Genomic DNA, 25,295 nt, shown 5'->3' with positions numbered 1-25,295 from the left:
AACTAAAGGGCTCTTCCTGTGTGTCTGATCCCTCTCTTGTCATGTGGCTCCTGGCCAGATCTTCATCCTCAGCTGTTTTTTCTTCATAAACACTGTCGAGCAGCTCTGCGAATTTGGATCTACTCGCACTTTAGGACAGAATGAGGTTTCCACACACAAACCCAGATATATTTTTCCACTTAGTTTTCCTGTGCTCAAATCATTTACATTTACGCATTTGGCAGACGCTTTTATCCAAAGCGACTTATATTGCTTTGTCCTATACATTTGTTTCTAAGTATGTGCAGTCACCTGGGATCAAACCCAAAACCTTGGCGTTGTTAACGCCATGCTCTAACCACTGAGCTACAGGAAAGCTGCACAAATCGAATGCAAACAGCTGCTCTAACTTCCTCAGAAGTCAGACAACCAGATCAACTTTTAAGCAGAGTGTCCTACCTGACAGTAGATCTGCACCAAATACACAGGTTCTTTTGATTCCAGGCCATTCCGTGTCACTTCGCACTGTTCATCTGCGAGGGTCAGCTGTTGAATAAACAAAGTATAGAAAGATGCATCATCAGTCAAAACCACCAACCAGTTTCATCTTTTAATGACAGCTGCAGGCTGTTGTTAACTCAAGGCATCTATCACACTGTTGCTATAATATGAAGGTTTGGAGAATCAGATGTGTTAAATGATTTGTCACCAGCTGAGCATATTGCCTGCATATTGTGAATAATAAATGCTGATAAAGTTCAACATTGCAATGCAGTGATAGCAGGGTCACGAAGAGGAAGCTCTTCAAGTCAAATTGTTGTTTTATCTATGCATAAAAAGGAGAGACACTGACATCATTATTATTCTATCAAGGCATTTAATTGATCATTCACAGTGACAATGCGTGAGATTTATCAGCTTTCTTGAAAACTGTTCTGGAATGCAAAACCACTGTCGATCAATTCTAAAGCCCAGATCAAATTATAATTTTATAAATGGCACATTATTAATAAATTAACTTTCATGAATAAATAAATAAAGATGATGGATGATGCAATTCTAGTATGGACAGAATGATAGCAAAATTACAGACAAAAGGATCTGCTTAGTAACTAAATTAAACTATAAAAACATCACAAACCAATACACTACTACATTCTTATGTATTAACACAAATGCTACCAATTACATCATCTTCACACGCTGACTTCATGGACACTGTGTGTGTGAATGCCTCACTGTTGTGTGTTGTTTGACTGACACATTCATGCTGTGATTCATTTTGATCGTTCCATGAGATGGGTGACTCACACCAGAAATGACCTCAGTAACACACACAACACTTGCATTTAAAACAGAGAAAAAATCTTTGTCTAGCCAAGAACAAAAGGCAAAGACTGGCATGTGCTGCTAGACTCAGGCTTCACTAAAAATCACTGCATGGAAAGCTTTAAAGATTAACAAAACAAGCCAAACACAAACAGAAAACGCTTTTTTAAAAACGGCTCTAAATAAAGCCACTTGGACTCGAGCTGATATAAAAAGCATTCATCTTGAAGAGCATGCATTCACAGGTGGATCCATTGATACCTGAATTATTTACTAAATTTTCCCTTGAGATCAATAAAGTATCTGTCCATCTCTGTCCTGAGCTAAACAGCTTGAGTGAAAGAGCCTGATACTTGCAGCACTCAAATAAACAACTAGGTGAGCAAAACACTAGCGGTAGATGACGTTTGCATGGTAGATCTGGGATAGTTCACCCAAACATGAAAATTCTGTCATCATTTACTCACCTCTTGTCATTTCAAACCTCTATTACTTTAGTTCTGCTGCAGAACACAAAAGAAGATATTTTGAAGAATGTTTGTAATCGAACAGCGCCGGCACTCACTTCTATTGTATGGACACAAAACCAATGCAAGCAAATGGGTGCCGGTTAACAAAAGTAAAAACGAAAGTAATACAGGTTAGAAATGACAAAAGGCTGATTAAATGATAACAGAATTTTCATTTTTGGGTGAACTATCACTTTAAGAGCAAATAATGATAAATGTTACTCTTCTAGTAATATGCTATTTCTAAAGACAAATTGTCCAAGCGATAGTGGGTGGAATTAGAGAAAACAGCATTTGCCAACAAGGTTGGCTATCTGCACGAGTGCAAACAGACACAGCCAAGATTTTAAATCCATTTGGCACAATGTTTGCGTGTTAGGTCGGTAGGTCCTTCACTGTTGTCAGGAACTCATTACAGTGAGAAATGTGATCTGGTAGCAAGCATTCCCAACTACTTTTTAGTGTAATTCACAAAAAGTAATCTCAAAATATTGTAAACCCAGTTTACACCAGCATGCATGTTAGCCATGTGATCAGATGACCTCAGAAATTGGTTTTGTAAATCTGTTAAATACAACCACAATCCAGCGCTTGTCCTCAACACTGTTTTGCTTGTCTATCTAAAGTATTCAACCACAAAGTCACAAATTACAAATGCTCCTTTAAATGACAGAAACCATGTGACCCCTAAAACCTGCAGTCAGTTCTCCCCTATGCATGTACCGCAGGGTTAATTACACTGCTGGGGTCAGAAAGCCTCAGGTAGGTTGTATTCCTGTCACGGTGAGTGAAAGCACCACAGCAGGGTTACACAGAACTGCGACGTATTAAATATCCGCCTCAGTGAGACTGTGAGTGAAACTTTAGATGTCTTTACAACACCACATGAAGGCCTTACTGAGCTCTAGTCTGAGACTTGTTCCACAGTCTCCTCTCTTCATTCCACATCCTTACAAGCAAAGAGTGAAACCTAATGCTGTTGGAAGCAAAGGAACAAATCACTGGCTTGCTAATGCAGGGCTATTTGAGAAGAGTGGGAAGAGATTAGAGAGCGGCACAAACCAGGTGTACATAGAAGTTAGCAGCGCGCTTCAGTATATGCCATGAGGTATATAAGCCGGTGCAGCTCTTCGGAAAACACAGAGTAACGTGAGAACTAATGACCCAGTTATTCACGGTAGTTGAATACCAACGTGCCAGGGAATCTAAAGAGAGAAAAACAAGGTATCCCAACACAAGTGCCAGGAAAACTCAGCTGGGTTCCAGACCTAAATGGTTAGAGGAAACATAATTTACCAATGACCACAGAGGCACATGGGACACACAAGCATTCGTGCACGTATGCATGGCGAAATCATTTGCGGAGGTGATTCTTGGTGGGCCAAAGCATTAAAGTCTATTGTTTGACTAAGGAGAGGTCCCTTATGGAAAGCATCTACGCTTTATGGGATCCTTCAGCTAATCATTCATACACAGCGACAGGCATGAAACACATTAAAACACAGGAGTACTCATGAGGCACGGATCTCCTCACAAGAACAGTTACAGAAACCTATTTAGTGGTGCAAACCTCCAGAGCACACAACTGCACTGATCTCAAGTAGAAAGCATGAGGTCAACCGCCCTACCGAGACCTGAAGATATAAAGTCTTTAAGAGCGAATAAAAAGCATATTAGATAAAAACTAGAGATATGAGCAGAAGCGGAACATAAAACAAGTGAGAGAGAACAAGCGAGACTTACAGAGGAACAACATACCGTCTGTGCTGACTAGCGCAGCATCTTTTGTTCACCCTGAGATACCGGCTGCATGCTGGAAGCTCAAAATAGAAGCCGTACTTCCAAACATTCAAGCTTTCTCGCCACTCAATCGGTATGTGCGAGAAACAGTGGGAATCGGACACTGGAGGAGTTTGTCCAGTGCAAATCCACCCGGTAGAACACAGATGTCATTTGAGTTTCCCACCTCCCCCAGAGCGCCGTCCCGGCTGAGTTGTTGTAATGCACACGGATTGAGGTTCCCATGAACAGAGCAGAGTGAATGCTGGCTGGCTTTTTGCAGTATTCCAATTCTCCAAAGCTTCTTTGATTTCTACACTTTTGTTTTCCTAATTATCTAAATGCGCTGGTATGTCTGTCTTTCTCACTCCGTGTTATTTCTCTAGCACTTCCTCAACATCACAGCACACTGCATCCCCAGTTTGCTGTCAAAAAATGAAATAAAAGGAACAGAAGAAGATGAAACAAGCAGTTCTCCCTTTGCACCAATCTGGAGTGGCATCACTTCACCACATGTACACGTTTTCATCCTCGGACTCAAACGCACTCCCCACTGTTACCAACCCCCAGCAGCTCCCCCCAGCTCGCTGTCAATGGTACAGTCCCCGGGACAAAGCAAAGGACCAACGAGCCAAAAGAAACAGTGGGAAGCGTTGGGGAGTGGGGGTTGCCCTTGTAGGAGCACAGAGCGGTTCTCCAGCATGTGCACTTTGCTCTTCTTAAGATCCTCTGGGAGCAGCACAGTCCAGAGAGAGAGGAACAGAGTGACAGAGAAAAATGTTAGTCCTGTAGTGAGAAGGTCTGCAGAAGAACCCTTTATGAATGACAAAGGGCACTCGGGCAGCATTGTCTACAAATCACACAATTGCAGTAACAGAACAGACAATAGTGGATACAAAGAGCTTCCATATGCCTTGTAGTTTAGCATGGGCTGTTTTCTGTTTAGAGTCACTTTAATGAGTTCATTATCGTGTAAAGCTGAAGCGAGTTGTTGGGCAACCAGAGATGGTCAGCTGGTTGTCCAACAACTGATCCATTAGAGAGGTTGACTAATTTATTTAGTTCACTATTTTAAGGCAGTTCTTAAATAAAAAAAATAAAAAATCTTTTAGGTTTAATAAGCAGACAGTGTGATATAAAGTGCTACAGTCAAACCGTAACAGTAAAAAAGTAACACCTCTAAATGAATCCTGTCTGAAGCTATGAATGCATCTTTTGTGTACAACCACAATAAGAACAATTAGTATCGAACAAACTGTCTGCTGTGAACAATGTTCCCATTACTGTGCATAATCGATAGGTCTCCATGTACTGTATTAGCAGGATGATGATAGTTTCTTGTAATTAACGTTTTAGGGTGGCACTTATCTTTAATAAATGTGTCTAATGTCTAGTTGACATCACTCTTAAGCAGTGAATCCTTAAAAACAACTCGCTAGTTATTTAGAAAATAACCTGCACGGACACTTAAGCAGGAAAATAAGCAGCGTTGCACATCCATAAACCAAAGCTAAGTTTTAGATGACTGTCTGTTAAAAGGCTCGACTCACGATGGGGATTCCAGGTGGGTCACACAAACTCTTGCTGCCCATCTCTCATATGGGACCTCATGGGTAGTAAAGAAAAAAGGTGGCCTTACTGTGCGTTCACACCGCCAGCGACACCCAGCAACAAAGCGAGGCGATGTCATTCATTTCAATGGAGAGCCTGGCGACTTCCGGCGAAACGAGCGACAGTGACCATTGGCAACAGGAAGTGGCCGTGTCTAGCGATGTGACAAAGTTCAGATTTGCTCAACTTTATGCAAATGATGAGCGACTTTTGGGAGCGACTACCAATAGGGGTAAAGCATTGGAGCTCACGTCATCCGTCTCTCGTCAGTTACTGCAGAGTTTGTTTATAAATGTTACTAGAGCAACCAAAGCTAGGAAAACCTTCTAACAACCTCGTAGCAAGACTAGCAGCACCTAGCGACAGAGTCGCGGCGATGTGAACACACAGTAAAGCCTGTAGCATACTCCTTTTTGTATGTGTACTCGAGCATACGCTTACAGCCGAACGCACTGTTTTGCAAAGTATCCTGCTTTCGACTCAGACGCGGGGTACACACACGGGTAGTGACGCATGCACATTGCGACATATTGCAATACCTCTACCTTGAATCGATGCTCCCAGGACATGGTTGCCACCTGGTGGTTAAACTAATACTGCAAGAAATGGAATGCGCATGCGCGTACAGTACTATTCTGATGACGAAATGTGCATCACGCGCACTGTACGCTGTCCCTCGTGTACGCGTAAAAAGGATCTATACTTCAGCCTTACGGCAGCAACACAGTGGACTGAAGTGCAAGGTTGTGCACACAAATATATTGGCAGACACTTTTCTCTTGTAAATCAGTTGGGGGCTCTTGAGCATTCATGTACCAGAGCAGAGGACGTACTAATAAAAAATAGTAACTGCAAAAGATATCACTCATGCCATCACAGCACATCTGAGGGTGATTAAAACAATTCCTGGAGAAGCATTGTGAAACGTGGCGGCCACTCACATGGAGCGATCCAAGAGTCCTGCAATTGGACCTGAAGAAATGAAAAATTCTTCCCAAGACTCTCACTCCCTCAGAAACACATGTCTGCCTCAGCGTGTGAGTTTGGAGAGGGAGGTTGGTATCGGCTATGTTTGGATTCGGGCTTTCGTGCACTATGCTCGGATGATTTCATGGTGTTGGAGAAGGTCATTCAAAGCAAAACAAATATGAGCTCTTAGGGACCACAGCTGAAATGTGAGGATGACTTTAAAAATGCCTTGACTTAATCAATGACACATGACATACCATTTGCTTAGGATAACAGTACGTGTTCCAGCAACTTAGAAAAACATATTCTCCCGAGAAAAATAATTCAGTTATGCAATAGTGAACATTTAAAGATCCCCAAAACAGCCTTCTTCCACCTTAGAAATGTTGCCAAATTGCGAAATATTTAATGTGTTGCTGACGCAGAGAAGCTTATTCATGCATTTGTGACCTCAAGACTTAACTACTGTAATGAACTACTTAGTGGTTGTCCTGCATCACCAATAAACAAACTACAGTTAGTTCAGAATGCAGCTGCCAGAGTTCTAACCAGGACCAGAAAATACGATCACATAACCCCAATGTTATCAACCCTTCACTGGTTACCCATTAAGTATCGTATTGACTTTAAAGTTCTTTTAATCACTTATAAAGCCTTAAACGGTTTAGCCCCTACCTACATAACAGAGCTTCTGCCACACTACAACCCATCACGCTCTCTAAGATCTCAAAACTCCAGACTTTTGATAACACCTAGAATAACTAAATCCACCAAAGGGGGAAGAGCTTTCTCATACGTAGCACCTAAACTCTGGAATAGCCTCCCCGATACTATTCGAGGGTCAGACACACTCTCCCAATTTAAATCTAGATTAAAGACACATCTTTTCATCAGCCAAGCATTCACTTAATACATAGTTAATGAACAGCAGCTACGCTAATTATTCTCTTTCTGAAATCACCTCGGGATGCCCATCCCGAGGTAGGGAGAGATTCCGCCAGGCCCAGATGAACGTCACATGCCCATCCCCAACTAGAGATTACGCCAGCTACATCGGAAAATCCCGTGCCATCCTCCTGCGAGAGCCTGCGGACTGACTGACCATCCCAGCTCCATCCAAGGCAATTCCATCACCACCCAAAAGAAAAGCGACCATCTGACCGGCCCAGCTCAGACAATTCCATCCCCAACCGAGAGCAAAGACGGACTACTTGTCACATTAATGCTAAATTTACAATACTTGGTATTTATTGCTAAACTTACATCACATGACAGCAGTTTGAAGTTATAGCTGCATTCAGTGACTTGGAGGTTTCTGGGTGGGTGTTTGTGGGGAGTGGGGGGGCTTGTTGGTTGTGGTTTGGGGCGTTTCATTTGTTGGGACTGTGTGGGTCTGGTCTGGTTTGGTCTTGTTTTGTGGTCAATGTCGGACAACAGAGGAATAAAACTAATTATGCCATTACTCTGTTATCTGTTGTCGATTGCGGAATGGTACCGGGTTGGACCTGTGCAGTTTCGGCGGGTGGGGCTTCCTGGGTCGCGGCTGGTGGGCTCTCCGTGTTCTTCGTGGACGTTTGCTCGGTGGCTTTGGTCGGGCTCACTGAGTGCAGCTATGACACATCAGAGGAGATCTGGCCCTCCCGGCTGAGCCTGGTTTCTCCCGAGGTTTTTTTTTCTCCATTTATTCATCATTGGAGTTTGGGTTCCTCGCCACAGCAGTGCAGTGTTGGCTTGCTCACCGGGAGACTGCATTTATTTATTTATTCATTTATTTATTAGATATTATTTATTAGAATGATCTTGCTTGGTCTAAAAACACCATGCACTGTGCTTTACCTTTCTGTGTTTTTCTTATTTGCTCATGTAAAGCTGCTTTGGAACAATGCACATTGTGAAAAGCGCTATATAAATAAAATTGAATTGAATTGAATTAAAGATCCCACTAAATAAACTAAATATGTTGGATGGATACGTATGTAGTTTTTCACTTATGTGTCGGGATGAGCCACTTAAGATTTTGGTGGACAAATTCCAACAGAAGATTTAGCACCCTGAAGTATTTTGTTACATATCAAATTAAGAGGCTAAGCATGAATGTTAACATACCTAAAAGTAGACTGTCGGCTTGGTTAAACTCTCTCTAAAGATGTCACAAAAACAAGTGCAGCACGGATTCATTTTAGCAAAGTTGAAAAGGGTACAATGTAACATTTGGAAGATTACAAAGATTATACGCCCATATCACCTAAAGCACTGTAGCTACAGCCATCAAAGCACTGCTTTTGTAACTTATTTACCACTTCCAACAATAAATTGCAAGATAATTACTGTCAGACTGCAAACTGCCTGTTGTAAGCAATGTTTCTGCTATTACGCATAATTCGTTTCTGTGAGGAATGTGATGAAAAAGATGAAAAAGTTATCTAGACTATATATTTGCTAAATTTAAATCTGTCAGCAATCCTAGGGGCTGCACATAGTGTCAACAATATTCCAAAAATGCACCGATGAACGTGACCCTTAACATAATATACAGCCATAGAAAAAAAATTAAGAGACCAGTCCAAATTTTCATAAAATCAGCATTTCTAGATGTATTGCTGCCATTCCAGTCCAGTGACTGTTGAATTTCAACAAAATCAAACCTCAGGAGTGACAAAGTCATCCAACAGCAATGTAAAAAACTGACTGCATGACAAGACACATGAAAACTGTGATAAAAATCGAGGTTATCACAAACATATTTTGAACTTTTCCTAAATACATGTACAAATATTACTGTTGTATTGCTTAAAAGTGAATATGACTTGTTTTCTTTGCAGTATTTGAGATCTGAAAAAATACAGAGCATATTTTCTGTTATTATGACCTGTTTCTCCAGTTTTTATTTTCTGCAAATAAAAACAATATTATTTATTTGAAATTTGGGAGAAACATTGTTAGTAGTTCACAGAAAAAAGAAAAAAAGATAATTTTACCTAAACACATACCTATAAATAGTAAATTCAGAAAAACTGAAAATAATTTTGAGATTGGTCTCTTAATATTTTCTGCAGCTGTATATAAATGTATATGAAAGTATATACATATAAAATTATACAGGGCTTTATACATAAACCAATTATGCAGTGCTTCCTTAAGACCAACTAGTTGAGCAGACAACCCAGTAACTACTGAAAAATAGTGTTGTTTTTCATGTCATACATGAAAATAACACACACTCTCTCTGAACAGTTATAAATACTATAAAATTATAATCCAATAGTGACCTAGTTCACCCAGATTTGCTGGACAGAGGCTGGGCGTCCTTCCAGATTTACCAGGGTAAATCCTTTACCACAAAACAATGTCTTAAAACTACATTAAAAAGAAATTGGAGGTCATAAAGGCGAACATGCCATGAAACAGAGAAAACTATGGCATAATCTTATAGCAGATGAGTATGACATTAATGTATAAGCAATTATACAAATGGAGCATTTCTGTTCCATGTCTGACAACTCCAGTATATACAGAAGTGTCCTTTTTCCGGAAAAAGATGTGGGACTGCTGAGGTGAACAGGTTTGTGAAAATAAAGTGGACAGTAAACTCCTCAACCGAAACACAATTTTTGTGTTTGGCTGCAGAGTGGTTGTGTTTCTGAGTGCATGTGCCCATAGGGCAAAAGTGGAGTGGTTCATTGCAGAGGCGGGACCCAGATACTGCAGCACTTCTGAAGATGACATAACTAGGCAAGGTTGCTTTGACAGGATTTAAAACAGATGGCAGATAGTTGATGAGATTAAGGCACATAGAAGAGGGTAACAAATTATAACTATAAATCTCCTTATAGCTTTTAAACACAGATTATTGCACAAAAGCTAGGAGAATCTCATTTGGAAAAGTGTGAAAATGCCATTTGTTTGAAGTTGAAAAGAAACGCACCTTCAAAATTACAGAAGACTGTAAACTTAATGACACAGAAAGAAGTCTCAAAAGTTTAGAAGATGATGCTCGTTGATTCACGTGAACAATACCCTAGTAAACTGTACACTAGACAACTGCCAACAAAGCAAAAGTAATGCAGCCAAAACTGATAGAATTAGAGGTCAACAGATACGGGTTTTTCTCTGGCCGATGCAGATTTTTAGAAATCAGGCCAGCCGATGGCCGATATATGAGGCCGATTTTTTGGGCCGAATTTCTTTTTTCCACCTTCATCTCATAAAATCTAATTAAGTAATAAGAACTGATACAGAATATTGCTTAAATTAAACATTTATTGAAGACATGTCTCTTCAAATCAGTGAACTTGATTGAGAAAGATTGAGTAAGTGGCTCAGTGGTTAGAGCGTGGCACTAGCAACGCCAAGGTCATGGGTTTGATCCCAGGGGATTGCACATAGTCAGAAACAAATGTATAGTACAATGCAATGTAAGTCGCTTTGGACAAAAGCGTCTGACAAATGCATAAAAATGTAAAATGTAAAAGTGTTTATTGGATACAAGATAGCAGTCTAATTCATAGTAATAATAGAATGCTCAAAACTTTTAAGCACCTTCACAAACTGTTCTGAAGCATGCTTTTTGTTTATGTTTGTTGGCAGACACTGCTATTAGTCAAATGGTCATAATCTATTCTAATTAAAAATAAAAATATCACTCATATTACAGAGCCTGCTGCTAATAACTGCGTTCTTAGTTATATTTAACTTTGAGCCTTTTTCTATTTTACAGGACAGTAGAAAGCCTGACAGGAAAGTAGACGCTCTTGTGGTCGAATGCGTCCATTTTCAGATTTGTGTGCCCTTATTGCGTCCATTTGAAAGAAAGATCGACCAAAACGCATCTCAATACCAAGTATAAACAGAGTCCGACCCACAGACACATTTAAGCAGGAAAGTTAACGTGCACGTTTTAGCCAGAAGTTTTGTCTTTTAACAAGGCATGGCTGTGAGTCTCACACGCAGCCTCAGAGGGAGAGAAATTCTCCGGTACAGAAACAGTAACGATAAAGTCGGAGTTTATCTAACTATACAATGCGGACAACTGTAATAATTTAGCCGCTGGGCTCGTCACCAGGTTTTGGTAACCGTACATACACGTAGCCTAAACTATGTGGTTGAAGGCTCACTCACAATAGAGTTCCAAACAGTTACTCGCATTCTCAAGTAGCATCATATTTAATCAATGAAATATACAAGGCTAGATTAAGAACGAAGGATAAAAAGACTTTAAATCCGGTTTTAAAACCGTTTTCTTGTGACGTTATCAGGTAGTTAAAAAGTTAGCAGGCAGAGGGGGACATCACAGTGTTATGCCGGTGGTAATCTGTTTGCCGCAAGAGGCAACGTCGCGTGTTCCACAACAACGCAGATGAATCTGCCTGTTAATCGGCCTAATTTGCGGCCTAATTTGTGGTTAATCGGCCGGCAGATCAATCAGTCGACCTCTAGATAAAATCATTCATGGTAGCAATTTTCTCACAAAGAAATCTAAGACTCATTCTTGAACACAAAGGTGCCGGTAATGATTCAAGTTAATTGCCAGCTAAACCCTCAGACATACAGAAAGCTGCTTGCACACTGAAAACGTGTTGTACTGCAAAGATCAATAACAAAGCCAGCTCAGCAGCGAGCAAACAGAGATCTTACAAAACGATTTCCCCAAATGAGTTCCACAGATATACAAGAGTGTCAGAACAGCACATTGCAGGACACAGGTACAGCGGTGTGGCCGAGGCTTGTATGCATCCTGCGTGACCAGCATTTCCACAGAGACAAACAGATGCATGCATTTATTTAGCTGCTCCAGCAATGTTGAAATGCACTGACGAAGAGCGACTGCAGGGGGGGGGGTATGGGTGGGATATGGGCTAGTCTAGTGGTGGTGAGACATGCCGTAAAGAAATGCAGGACTCTGGGTTGTAGGGATGAAGATGGATGAGGGTTTAATTGACAGGGAGATTAGGCAGTTTATACATACATCCTCAGGCAATGAAAAAAGGGTCAAGATTGTTGTTGTATATATGAGCAGCTTATTTTCTTCAATTACAGCGTGTGAAAAGACAGGGGGTGGAGCTATCGGCTTTGTTTGTGAGTAAAGGGTAGGGGGCGTGGCTAACAAGATTGGCAGCCATGACCCCCTCCCCCAAACTCTATTTCACAGGCCATTTCCATTTGATATGTAACCCACTATACCAGCTGGGGTATGCAGTCTTTCATAAGCGTATGTAGGTGTATAGGGTTAACTGACTGACTTGATTTATGTGGCCACACATGCACGCACAAGGTTGGTACTGTATGCATGCTGCAGTTTGACATGCTCTGATGGAGACGGGGCAGACCACATGAGACTCTTTGGGGTTGGTGCATTCAAAATGCTGACTTGCTAAATGTTTTGCAGACAATATAATACACAGCTTGCATTAGAAATCTAAAAATCTACTTTTATTGTGGGCTGTGTCAGCAAATATTACACATCAAAGTAGTCGGATTAAGAGCTGTACATTTATCTGAGAACCATAGATATGTGTGGAAATTAACTTTTGGAAGAGATCAGCTATATGCTGGAACAGTTTGTAATAAAAAAATACAGACACTCAGTCATCTAGTCGGAATAAAACAAAATATTCCCTCGGCATCATAAATCTGGATAGCAATGTTAACAGAGCAGGAGATATTTCCTACAGTTTGCCCATTAGCACCAGATGGTGCTGATGGACACATTAATATTGCCCTAAAAATAAAACTCTAACCAGTCCAACATCAAAAGACCTTTCCACGTTTTCCTGGTCTGTGGTGGGAATGAAAAATAAAGAGAAAACAAGACAGGGATGAAGAGTATTTTCCATTCCAGAGCATGGAATTCTAATATGCATAGAGAGAGCCATCAGGGATCATTCACATTCATCTCAATAACACTTCCTATTGAAGTTTTTGCTATTGAAGAAAGAAAGAGAGACAGCAAAGAAAGCAAAGAGTATCTTTGGAGAAAGGGAGGGAGGAGAAGAGAAGGCCATACTGTCTTGCTTGACCTGTAAGTGATATGCAAACCTTGAGCAAATGTGTCATGTGTACCCAGCTGAGGGGTGAAAGCATTTGACTTTCTCTGCAGGTGATATAAATGACGAAGAGTTGGAGAGACGAGATAAATGACGTGAGACAGAGGGTAAATAATAATATTCAGGCTGAGGATGGTAATTCAAACAGCTTGAGACAGAGCTGAGAATAGCAAAGGATGAGCCATGCTGTTAAGAAACAGAAAAGACTGATGTTTTATATCATATGAAAATGTGTCTGATGAAAAATCCCCTTTAAAAAAGCTTGCAAAGTCCTAAAAGTAGCTATGCACCAATACTAAATTTCTTCATACAGATTATTCAAAGGGTATGTGCTGATACTGATGATTAAATGAATATTTCTGAACTTTCTGAATGTTATTAATTCATATATTGAACATCAAACTGGTGATGTGTCGTAACATTTTCTATATACAGAGCACAAATTCGTAGCATTTTCTTGTCCTCTGTTGATTGATAGGATACTGTATATCGGCCCTGATCATCGGCTGTTTTTAAAAATGTCTTACGGATACAGATTATTGGCTGATATATCGGTGCATCTCTACCTAAAAGTCTTCCTTCTGTACCAACCTGTATATAAATGATATATAATACTTTACAGTTTTGAAAACAGGTCAACTTAAACAAGCATGCATTATAAAGAGATGCATGATGGGCACTGAACACATCCCATGGCACAGGCGACACCCAACCAAAGATTTGGGTCAAGGGGTCGTATATCCAGTGAGTGGGTAGCTATATGAGCCTGCAACAGAAAATGGGGAAGGGACACACCAAAAACACACAGCCAGTGCCATCACCCGTCTATTCACAAACAGGGAGGGGTGATTTGGAAACCATTTCTTTCACTATGAATCTCAGTACACTAACACAACACATACGTGCAATCCTGGGGCAGCACTTAAAACACATCTGTGACTGAATCTAAGTAGCTTTTGTCTTTGGCTGTGGTGAGCTGACGGTGCCAGTCACCACACGGCTGGGTTACAGGGAAGAGTCACGACCACAAAAGCATTCAAAACAACTTCTCGATTGTGTGCGAGGCTGCGAGCACCACCATCAGACAACTGGTCGAAGTATCCAACTTTATCAAAATGTCAACAAAGTCACCTTTGGGGTTTGCACAGGGCTGGAAACGTACATATTTGTTGTTGCACAACACTTGAAACAATTGTGAGAAAATAGCTGAGCTGGGCACATAAATATAATGTATTTAGGACAACCAAAAACAAGTTGTGTTCAAAACACCATTGCATGCCCACATACAGCAGTGCAACAGCAATATAATCAATGACTGAAGCTAAAGGGAAAAAAGGTCAATGCCATGTGAGTAATGCAGTGATCATTGCTAAACATTTTGCAGGGGTTACACAAGCCTCCTATACAAGGCACATTAATATCAGCCTTCTATTTACAACCGCTTTCAACACTGGTAGACTTGTTATGAAGAAAATATTGATCAAAATGATTAACAACATCCCTTTTCTGAATGTCTTGGCCATAAACTGTGGATAACAGTTTCTCTGGCGCTCTTTTAAAGAAACCCAATCGTTCTGCTTCTCTTTTGGGAATATCAGTGAGTCATCTGCCTGTAATTACAAACCGTTCATAAATCACCACCAGAAGGACGACATACAGGGTTTTGGTAAGAACACAGCAAACACGGCTGATTTATCCGTGCCAAGAACTGCTGTCGAATAACCGCAGGCTGATTTACTCGGAGCTGGAGACTTCTCCAGCTTTTGTTGCGTTTTGTACTGTACTCTGCTACATAATCATGGTTTTCATACAGGGAATTATTGATGTTGTTTGTTGTCGTGCCCTGGTATCACGGGTAGGTTGCATGGGCGGCATATAAGAGCAAAGAGCTGTTGCCCTCTACTGGAAAAAACAGCGGCTACAACCAGCTGTACAATTGCGATAGGGCTTAACAACAATTAAAACTACAAACAAGAGAAGCGCTCCAGGAACATGGGTGATTGCGAAATGGCATCTCACATTTAGGTTTTCCCAGGGTAATTCAGGCGGGTTGGACCTGGCTTCCTAAAGCAGGATTACTATTCACACAGCGCAGGTCCCCTAAGGAAACCGCTGCCTCACTCCCTCCCAAATTGTCTGGCCCCTCTACACCATGCAAATCTATTTTCTAATTCTGTGGGCGCTCCATTATACCCTTAATCCCGAACACAGAAGCCGAGAGATCTCCGACACTGTCGCACCACCCCACCTCCTGTCCCTACACAACAAGGCGCTATTCAGCTCTCCCACCAATCCCTTTATGCCTCTACTGAGCCTTGCTACAGTTTCTAATGAGAAAAGTAAAATAAGTGGAAATGTTGAAAAGGAACAGCGATTCTGAAAAGAAATACTGAGCAAGCAGAATCTATTCATCTCGTCTGAAGTACAGATACAGAAAGTTTCCTTTGCTACTTTAAAAAGATGAACGCCAAAAGTTGGGGGGAAAATTAAGGTTATGTCTATGCAATATATAAATTTGAGGGAAGAAATACATTTATGCATTTGGCAAACACTTTTATCCAATGAAGTTTAAGCTATTCATTTTATAGGTATTTGTGTTCTACAGCTACAGGAACGTAGAGTGGTTGCTTCAGTATCAGCAGCCAACTGCTACAGCTGGTTTTAAAGGCATGTTAATCATGCTGATCATCAGTTTCCAATCCCCTGGAGTCTCGCATTAGAGACACACCATTGTCTGTCTCCCAGTTGAAGCACACATCGAAACACACACATGCACATCAGAAGATCATCTCTACAACACGGTCTCTGCATTTCTGTAGTTTAACACGAGACCATAATGCTAGCAACCCAAAGATTGTGAGTTTGATTCCTAGGGCATGCATGGGCTGATAAAATATGTAGCTTGAATCCAAAGCAAGTCTGTCAAATGCGAATGAATTTGGTCACTGAGATCCATTCTGAAGTTAAAGCAGGTTAAATGTGTATGACCTTACCTGTATTGTTCCAAAGTCGACATTTTCGTAATGAAAGTGGGCACATTCGGCTAACTTTGGAAAGTGGCCCTTGGTGAATGAGAGCCTGGAAAAATAAATGCATAAATGCATGAAACTAATGCATTGTGTCTATTTAAAGTTCTAGATTGTTTGTATGCTCAAAAGAACCAGCTATTAAGCGATGCTGCTTGCAAGCATACACAAAAAACATGGTGCAAATCAGCATACCATTGTGTAAATGTTTGACACTTACTTTTTGACATTCTTGACCTTCATGCTGGCAGTGTTGCTACAGGAGCGCATGAGAGGCTCAGAGCTCAGCTCCGGAAGTTCAGCACTGCGAGCCTGAAACACACATACCCACAGAAATCTGTCTCGCTTAACACATTTTTACAGCTCTTCCTATCCAAATGTCACAATTACAGCCTGCTCATAAAAGGACCTATGTTAACTGTGAATCACATACATCTCAAAAGTGCTGCATACACAGATTCTCCAGACTAGGCTGTCAAGTTATTGGTCACAGCCATTAAAAACACTGTTGGACCATTGTGCGATAAAGCTTTTACTGTACCATCACTATCATTTGCATATAGCCTAATACAGCCAACAGATCCATTCAAATGATGAAGCATTTTAGTCACAGTGGACAATATACTGTAGCCTTGATCAGGACATTGACGTTCCAACTCTGTGCACATCTTTCTATGCAAATAAGAGGCACTCTCACACACAGAGCCATACTCGCACGCTAAATGAGAATATATTTTAATATAAGTGACAACCTGTAGCCCCCATAAAGTATATCAGCTGACTAAAGGAAGCGAAGAGAAAACCACCACAGGGCCAAAGACAGGTTAAATGAAAAAGTTGAGGCCTTGAACTTCATTTTGTTTTACTAAGGCTAAAAGAGTGCCCTGCCCTAGGACAAGAGAATAAATCTTTTGACAGCTGCTTTATAAAACTCTGTTATCAGTCACTTTATGCCTAGCCGAGTGAGAGACACACACAGTCATCCAGAAAGGCCAACCAAAACAAGGCAGTGATTCAAAACTCATGAAATATGAATAAAGCTTTGAAAGCGTGGCTCTTAAGCTGACAGACGAGGGCTTATTAAAAAGTCTCTTGACCATGCAGCGTTCAAATGAGCCGTGTGGTGCTGAACACACACATTTCTGCTGGTGTAAAACGTGGTGTGAAAACTCTACAAATCTGGTTCTGTGACAGCCAGTCGTGTTGATCATCACAGTCTCACTTCACTGTAAGTGACAGCAAAAATAGGTCAAGAATTGACAGTACAATTAAGGAATTAACTTAATACTCTGGTGCACGCTGGTATAAAAGCCAAGTCAAGGAACATTACATTAATTTGTTATATGAATGAGCTGATATGGTGATTCCCTTGATACTAACCTGCTAATGTTTGTGCTCAAAACCACATCAGCCAACAGCACGGTTGCCATGGAAACAGGTTTTTATCTGCACTACTGCATGCAAGTATGTCAGGGCTAGTAAAATAATCATGAATTAAACTAATTCAATACTGAACAAAAGATGGGGAAAGAACATGTATTGTGTAAATGTTCAGAGTACCTTAATATGGTTGTCTAGTATTACACAACTCTATTAATATTCAGTTCCGATTGGTCCATTTAATTGGAATTCTACAAATAAATATTTGTCTGTAGAACGTTTCATCGGACATAAGCGCCTGGCCCAAAGTTAACTTCCGGTCTTTGTTTGTTTATTAGTCTGGCTAGTGGCTAATAATGTAACTATCTATATTTTAATCGATTTATATTAATATTAATTTATATAAATATGTTTTGTATAATAATTGTTGAATTTTAATGTATGTTAATTTAATTAAATGAACAATTAGTTGAATGGGATCTTGTAAATTTGTCGCATTCAAGTTTAGCCAAGTAACGGTGCTTCTACTGGTAAACCAAAATAGTACTGGCTAGACATACTTTTAACTTGCTAGCTAATGTAATTTACTTACATAATTATTTTATTTTTGCTTGTTTTCAGAAATAATCTACATGGACTCTATTCTTTGCAGAAAAGTTACCGGAAGTTATGTTTGGGCCACAAAGGCACGCATGCGCAGTAACAATTGTTTATGTTGTTGCTTTGAAACCGTCTATAGATGTCAAACTGCCCTGCACTTCTACTACACTGTAAAATTGGCTGTGGTCATACTGACCTGCCAACCCAGTATCCTACATAGCTTATGCTATATGTGTAGGAAACATATGCTATATGTGAAAAAAATACAAAAAGCCTGTACACAACTGGAATAAGACAAGCCAAGCGTGACCTACAGTTAGCTTTATTGGAGAATGATTCAGACAAAGATTACCTTCCTTAGTACAGTGTGTTAAACATTCAAAAGAATAAAATGTGATACCAAAACAAATGACAACCCACAGTGGTTGCACCATTAAAGGGGTCATATGACACAGCTAAAACGAATATTATCATTTGTTTTAGATGTAATGCAATGTGTATACACAATTTAAGGTTCAAAAGCACTGTATTTCCCACATACCGTCCATATTTGTATCTCCTCTTTGCCCCGCCTATCTGAAACGCGCAGATTTTTTTACAAAGCTCATCGCTCTGAAAAGCGAGGTGTGCTATGATTGGCCAGTTAACCAGTGCGTAGTGATTGGTCGAATACAGCAAGCGTGTGACGTAAATGTAACGCCTCTTACCATATTTGGAACATCAGGTTCCAACGCAATTGTACTGACAGGTACACCACCTTACTTGCGTATACATTTGGGCAGTCTTAGTCAAATCATACCACGAACTGAAGTAGATTTGTGGGGGTGTGGTTACACGAGGCGTTTCAGGCAGGTCTGGGTGAGCATTCTTTTGTTCCCGACACTTTAATATTTGCAATTTTACATGTCTAATACATGCATGGGCAACTTATAACACACCAAAGACAAAGAAAAATACGTATTCGCGCAATATGACCCCTTTAAGTCATGACATCTATAAGAAACGGCAGTAAAACACATTTACGCTGTAAAACAAAATAACAATATTATCCTTCAGAGACTATGAGAGTGATTTTGGCTAAGGCCCCTGTCGGACATCATGCAGTCAATCTTCACAGCTTCAGAGAGAATGTGCTATCTGCTCTCTTTACTACTGGCATGCTAAATGGAAGGTGTGGGAGGCAATCGCTAAATTCATGCAAGACTGAGAGAGCACTTGGCTTCTCACCATTGCACTGATGGTTTCTTCCCAGTCAGGTCGCTCTCGGGGGTGGATGCTCCTGGCAAGCTCTGGCACGATGTCGTCCTCTTCCGGATGTCGTCCAGGACTCAGGGCCCTGAGGGGAAAGGGGGGGTGGAGAAAGAGGGTCAGTCTAATAGCCTGTGAACTGAAGGGATACAGCCTGCCTATGGGAATTACAACAGAAAAGTTTAACGGAATATCAGACAGACAGTGTGGCAGGGAAAGTGACACGTCCTCAATGTAAGACGGTAAATTAGAACATCTCATCCTTCACTGGGGTGTTAATAGCGGCATCATTTCAATTAGGCAAGACGTCAGACTAATCACAGTGACATGACGGGAAAAATTATTATCCAGCATACACAGCACGGAATCAAAGCGAGGGTTTGGGAGATCCCCGTGTGCTGTAGGATGAGCTCTCACATTCAACGACTTTCATATTGTACACGAAGCTGATTTTGAAAATGGACACAAAGTTGATACAGCTGGATATTAAATGCATGACATAAAAGAAACCAAAGATTTTTTCTTTCAATACAGATGAATGAGAGGGTAGAGGAGAAATGTGGCAGTCACGTTTTGGAAGGACAAACTACTGCTGATCAGAGATGATCACACAATGCGGTCAGCGGCACTATTACACTTTCCAATGACACCAATGTTCTGTATTCTATAAAAAGACCTGGAACCATTATACAAAAGTTCTGCTGTGTGAATTAAAGTGGAAGTGGAAGACCGCAATGCATATTCATTTATCTGCACAGAGCAGACGCGCTCACATAGGAACATAATGCGTGACCCTGCAGCTTATGGGAGAAGGACAAATCCACCGAATGTCATTAACTGTGAAAGAGCGTCTGTGTATTTTACAGTAACTATATGGTGCCATTCCACAACAAACAACTTTACATAGACACACAAATCTGGCCTACATTAATGAGACAGTTTGCATTCTTGTAAGACCTTTAATTATGCTGATGATTTATGGAGCACAATGAAAATCGTTCTCGCCATAAGGGTTGTGCTGGGGAAGGCACTCTTGAAATGATTCAGCTGCAGTAATACACAGACGTACGAGGTATTTAAAATCATCTGACATTGATTTAGCTCCTGATAAAATGAGCTTGAAGGCCAAAAATGATGAAAAACAACCAAAAAACTGTTCTAGCTCAAGGACCCAGGATAGACTACACAATATTTTTTTAATCGTTCGTGTTTTCTAGTGAAAATATCATTAAAACAGTATAAAGTTTACTTGAGAAGCAAAATAGTTGAAAATAAAATTAAAAAATAGTAAATCCTTATGTAGAATATAACAAAGTTTATTTTTCACACCCCATTGGCAAATACATTGCATAAACCTCCTTATATTAGATTTCTGCTAAAAACAAGAGGGTTTAAAAAAGTTTAAAAATCATACACAATTTTGCTTCAAGCAGCTATATCTTATTTAAACCCAGTTGGGATACCTTCACAGGAAAACAAAGATTTTTGTGCAATGTGCTTCAAAACAGTATTCTGGATTCATCCAGGTCTCTGGAGTACATGTTCATATCATATCAAAGCCACACGTATCTCTTTTTCTTCCCCCTCTCGTTCTCAGTTTCAAGCTCATGTGAACACAGATCGAGCACTACGCATCCATTTCACAAATCTGAGGGGAACAGAAGAGGATGGGTGATCCGTACAGTGCTGAGTGCTGACCTCAAATTGTCATCCTTCATACAGTTTTGACACCGCAGACTTTGCATTTGTAATCATCAGTATGGAGGGCATCAAGAAAACAACAGCGTGCTGCATTATGACACCGCTGCCAGGACTCTTTGCTGATCCAGGTGCAACCAACTGCAGTGCAGTTCATCAATACCTCGATTAAACACATTTCACTCATATACTACGCATCGGCATTGTGTTTAGTGAATCATTTGTAGAACAAGAGTGTTCAATGAGGTGTGGTGTGAAAGACCTGGAGATCGTACCATGTGGAGATCAGGATGTTATAAAGGGGAGAGAGATTGGGTTGGACATGATATGCTGCTTGTTTACACAACGTTCTCAACTAAAAACTCAGAACTTTTCATGAGTTTTGGCTGATTGTTTACCTGACAACGACAGGGTGACAGCAACTCAAGCAAACTGTCTGTTTACGCAAGTCATGCCATTCGGCGGCCGTGTTGGCAACGCCTCCGGGCAGCTATTTAAATCAAAGCAAGACAACATGCAAACATTTCTAAAATCGCTGGCAAAATCAGAATTAAATAGCACGTTTCAGATCAATAATTAAACCTGACATGAACTGTCTCAAACCTAAGCTTTGCTAAGCTTAATGGCACTAAAATCACCTTTTTCAAACAGCCATATTGAGCGTTGCATTCCTCCCCATTCATTGTAACGGCAATGGAGCATCTTGTTACTATCTATTATCTTTGAGCAAACTAAAGAAAACAAAAAAAGTTTTTGAAAACAATGTTGTCATAATCACCGTGTAAACTACAAAACCGCAAAACTGTAAAAATGATGACATCGTGCGTACTCAGAGGTGGGTAGTAACGCGCTACATTTACTTCGTTACATTTACTTGAGTAACATTTTGGAAAATATGTACTTTTTAAGTAAAATTAAACGTGTGTACTTTTACTCTTACTTGAGTAAATTTCTAATAGAAAATCTGTACTTTTACTTCGTTACATAACTTACATTGCGTGACGTTCGTTCATTTTAAAATATGCTTTTAAAAACGCGTTGTTTATTTCAAGGTTGTCGTCTCTTTTTACGGGCATTCCCGAGTGAACGATTCTTTTGAGTCGATTCTTTTGAAGCATTAATTGAACAATGAGCAAAACCATTTGAATAGACTCACGAATCAGTTCAAATGATTTGTTCAGTTCGCAGCACGATCTGAATCATCTGAAGCAGGATTACTCACTCCTCGTAGCGCGAAACTTAAGAACACGCAGAACACAAAGAGCGTTGGATGAAGTGGATATGAATCTATATCTATACAATCAAAACTGCAAATGTGTCATATTGTTTGCCAGCAATGATAAATGCCCGCCATATGCGCGCACCCGCGACCTGTTCGTCAGACACAGCCACATGCGCGTTACCTGTCAGACACAGAGACGTGTGCTTGCAGAAATATACATTTGAAGAACAGAAGGAAGAAAACTTGTTGATGGGTGTGTGGTTCACTGTTTACTGTTTGTATACAAGTAAGAGCGTTTCACAACACACACGTGACACAGCACGAGAAAACATGAGCTTTGTTCAAAAATGTGTATTTCATTTAAGAGAGCACTGCAGATGCTCTAGATCATCTCAGGAAATGCTCGGAATTTAATTCATGCTTTAGTTTGACATGGTCTATTATTCTAAATAAGTTGTGTAAACTACATTGACATCAGGACTAGATGAAATTTACAGAAATGCTTGTCTCTTCTGTGTTTGTCTATTCTTTAGTCTCTGTATGTACTGTATATTGCAAAGATATCTGCTTATGATAATAAAAAATATTGATTAAAATGTAATATTAAAATATTGGCGTTAATATTAATTTTATGTAGTAGGGCAGGGGTCTTCAACTACTTTTCTTTGAGGGCCAGATTCCAAAAGTATAAATAGGATGCGGGCCAGTTTTTTTACCATATTCTCATTTCTTTTGTTATTTTGTTTTTCTGTTATTTGTTGCGTTTTGTTCCTTTTATATTGTTTTTGTTGCTGTTACTTATAGGCCATATATTAAAACATGCACACAAATAATGCATCTAGTATTTGTGCCTTTTCATGATATTAAATTAAAAGGGATATTGTCTTTTTAATTGTATTTTATATTCCTTAATGCGTTACTTTACCCAAAAGTTGCTACTAATTTACTCACCCACAGTCCTCCAGTACATCGAGATGTGGGTGGCATTGTTTTTTCAAGAAGATATTTCTGAAGATATTTGGTTGAAATAATTAAAGTTAAATCAATAAAAGTAAAAAACGCACATACATTCAACACAAAAGTAATCCCTGCCCCTTGTGACGTTAAATTAGCGTCTTATAAAGCGAGTCAATTGATCTGTGCAAGAAACTGAACGCTATTATCACATCTTCGGGTGAATTCCGATCGCATTCATGTGCCCCACGCACTTATAGGCCAGAGCCTTTGTATAGTGCGAGTTCTGGGGGGAGATGAACAGCTGTTTTTCGTAAATATAGCCATTATTCATAATGAATGAAGTAATAAAAACAACACAGTTTCCCCCTTATCTGAGACAACCGTTCACGTGGTGTACCCTTCCTACAGTTAGCCTACTTTCAAGGGCACAAAACACGTTTTAGAACGCGACCTATCGCGTGCGCAAACCGATTGCCTGTGGCTGTGCAATGCATTGCTGATTATAACGTTGTAAATAACATTAAGTTTCTTGGACTGACCGATAAAAATCGCTTTATAAGACGTAAATCATTATGAGCCGCGGGAATTACTTTCGTTTTGAATGTAGCAGCGTTTTGGACTTTTAAAGATGTGGCGTCTCAGGAGGACGTGCATTTAAAGCATATCGTTCTTAAAGTCTCTCCATTTATTTGAAATGTTAAGGCGGGCCAGGAAAAGATAATTGGCGGGCCACCAGTTGACTAGCCCTGTAGTAGGCCTATATAATCAGATACAAAGTAACTAAGTAACTAAATACTTGAGTAGTTTTTTCATTGCATACTTTTTTACTTTTACTCAAGTAATTTTTAAAATAGTGACTTTTACTTGTACTTGAGTAACAATTTCTCTAGTTACTTGTACTTAGAGATTTGGGCTACTCTACCCACCTCTGTGCGTACTGCATGTTCATAGGCATGCGTTAGTATACTCAAAACAACAATGGCGACCTATAGGACATACTTATTATCATTCTATACTTGAAGCTTTTTAAAAACGCAAACGAAAAACGTTTCTGCTTTGTTGTGTAAACATACCTTTAAATAAGATCTTTCTCTTTTGTACGTCCTTGACAAGACGAAGCAACAAAATCGAGACATGGGTTGCATTCCATTTTGCGTCTCCATTTCCGATTTATTCATTATTCAGGCCACAAACAAAAATTACATAAGGAAACATTGCGGCCTTCCAGATCTTGACATGATCTGGATGACATAACCTGGGTGATTTTGCTTTAGTCACTGCTGGAGAACTTTGATAATTGGGATTTTTTTGGCGAGGTGGAATGGTCACATCACAATGGAAGTTATTAAGTCCTGGAGGCCACTGCAGGTCATGTTGGGTCTTCATAAATCATGAAAGCGCCTCTATTCAGAGTCAGCATTTCATTAACACCGAGATTAAAGGCCGGAAAGAAAGAGGGTAAAAAAACAAAATTCAGAGTTCCTTCCCTCTAAAAGATACTGTGTTAAAAAGCTCTAGGGGCTTTAGACGGTCAGACAGGTCTCAGACTGTCTAGCTAAGGTGACTCTCCTAAAACGAATTACTCTAAAGCATCGTAGCTTGTTGAATCTTTTAAGAGAGGAGCCTGACAAAGATTGCACTGAAATAAATCACATACAACCATGCAGAAACACCAGCATGTTGAACGATTGAGAAGATTAGAAATAATAGCTACACAGCTTTGGAGACCTGGGGCCGGTTGCATAAACTGCTTAGACTAGAATTAGAATTTAGTCATCCATTTTTTTTCTTCAAGACTGGTCATAACTTCTTTAATTCAGTTACGTAAAAAGGTAGATTGGGCTAATTGAAATATGACAAGTAAGACTGATTAGTCTTAACTAACTGCTAGTCAGTGAGACTAGTAGTTAAGACGCAGCGGCTAAGTTTTGAAACTGGGCCCTGG

The 25,295-nt window shown here is 40.1% G+C and overlaps 1 protein-coding gene across 4 annotated transcripts in view; it reads right to left on the bottom strand.

Annotated features, from left to right (window-relative positions):
* The window catches only part of LOC130570208 (rho GTPase-activating protein 32-like), a 66,922-nt gene that overhangs the window by 11,736 nt on the left and 29,891 nt on the right, over nt 1-25,295 (bottom strand). For all 4 annotated transcript variants that reach the window (XM_057360405.1, XM_057360403.1, XM_057360406.1 and 1 more), the window contains exons 3-6: nt 19,453-19,561; nt 16,466-16,557; nt 16,213-16,297; nt 439-525 (exon numbers count right to left, since the gene is read on the bottom strand). In XM_057360405.1, the coding sequence (XP_057216388.1) occupies nt 439-525; nt 16,213-16,297; nt 16,466-16,557; nt 19,453-19,561 (373 nt within the window). The remainder of the gene's footprint in view (nt 1-438; nt 526-16,212; nt 16,298-16,465; nt 16,558-19,452; nt 19,562-25,295) is intronic.

This window comes from Triplophysa rosa, linkage group LG19 (assembly GCF_024868665.1).
Source record: "Triplophysa rosa linkage group LG19, Trosa_1v2, whole genome shotgun sequence".
NCBI lineage: Eukaryota > Metazoa > Chordata > Actinopteri > Cypriniformes > Nemacheilidae > Triplophysa > Triplophysa rosa.
This window is presented reverse-complemented; position numbering and strand designations above follow the sequence as displayed.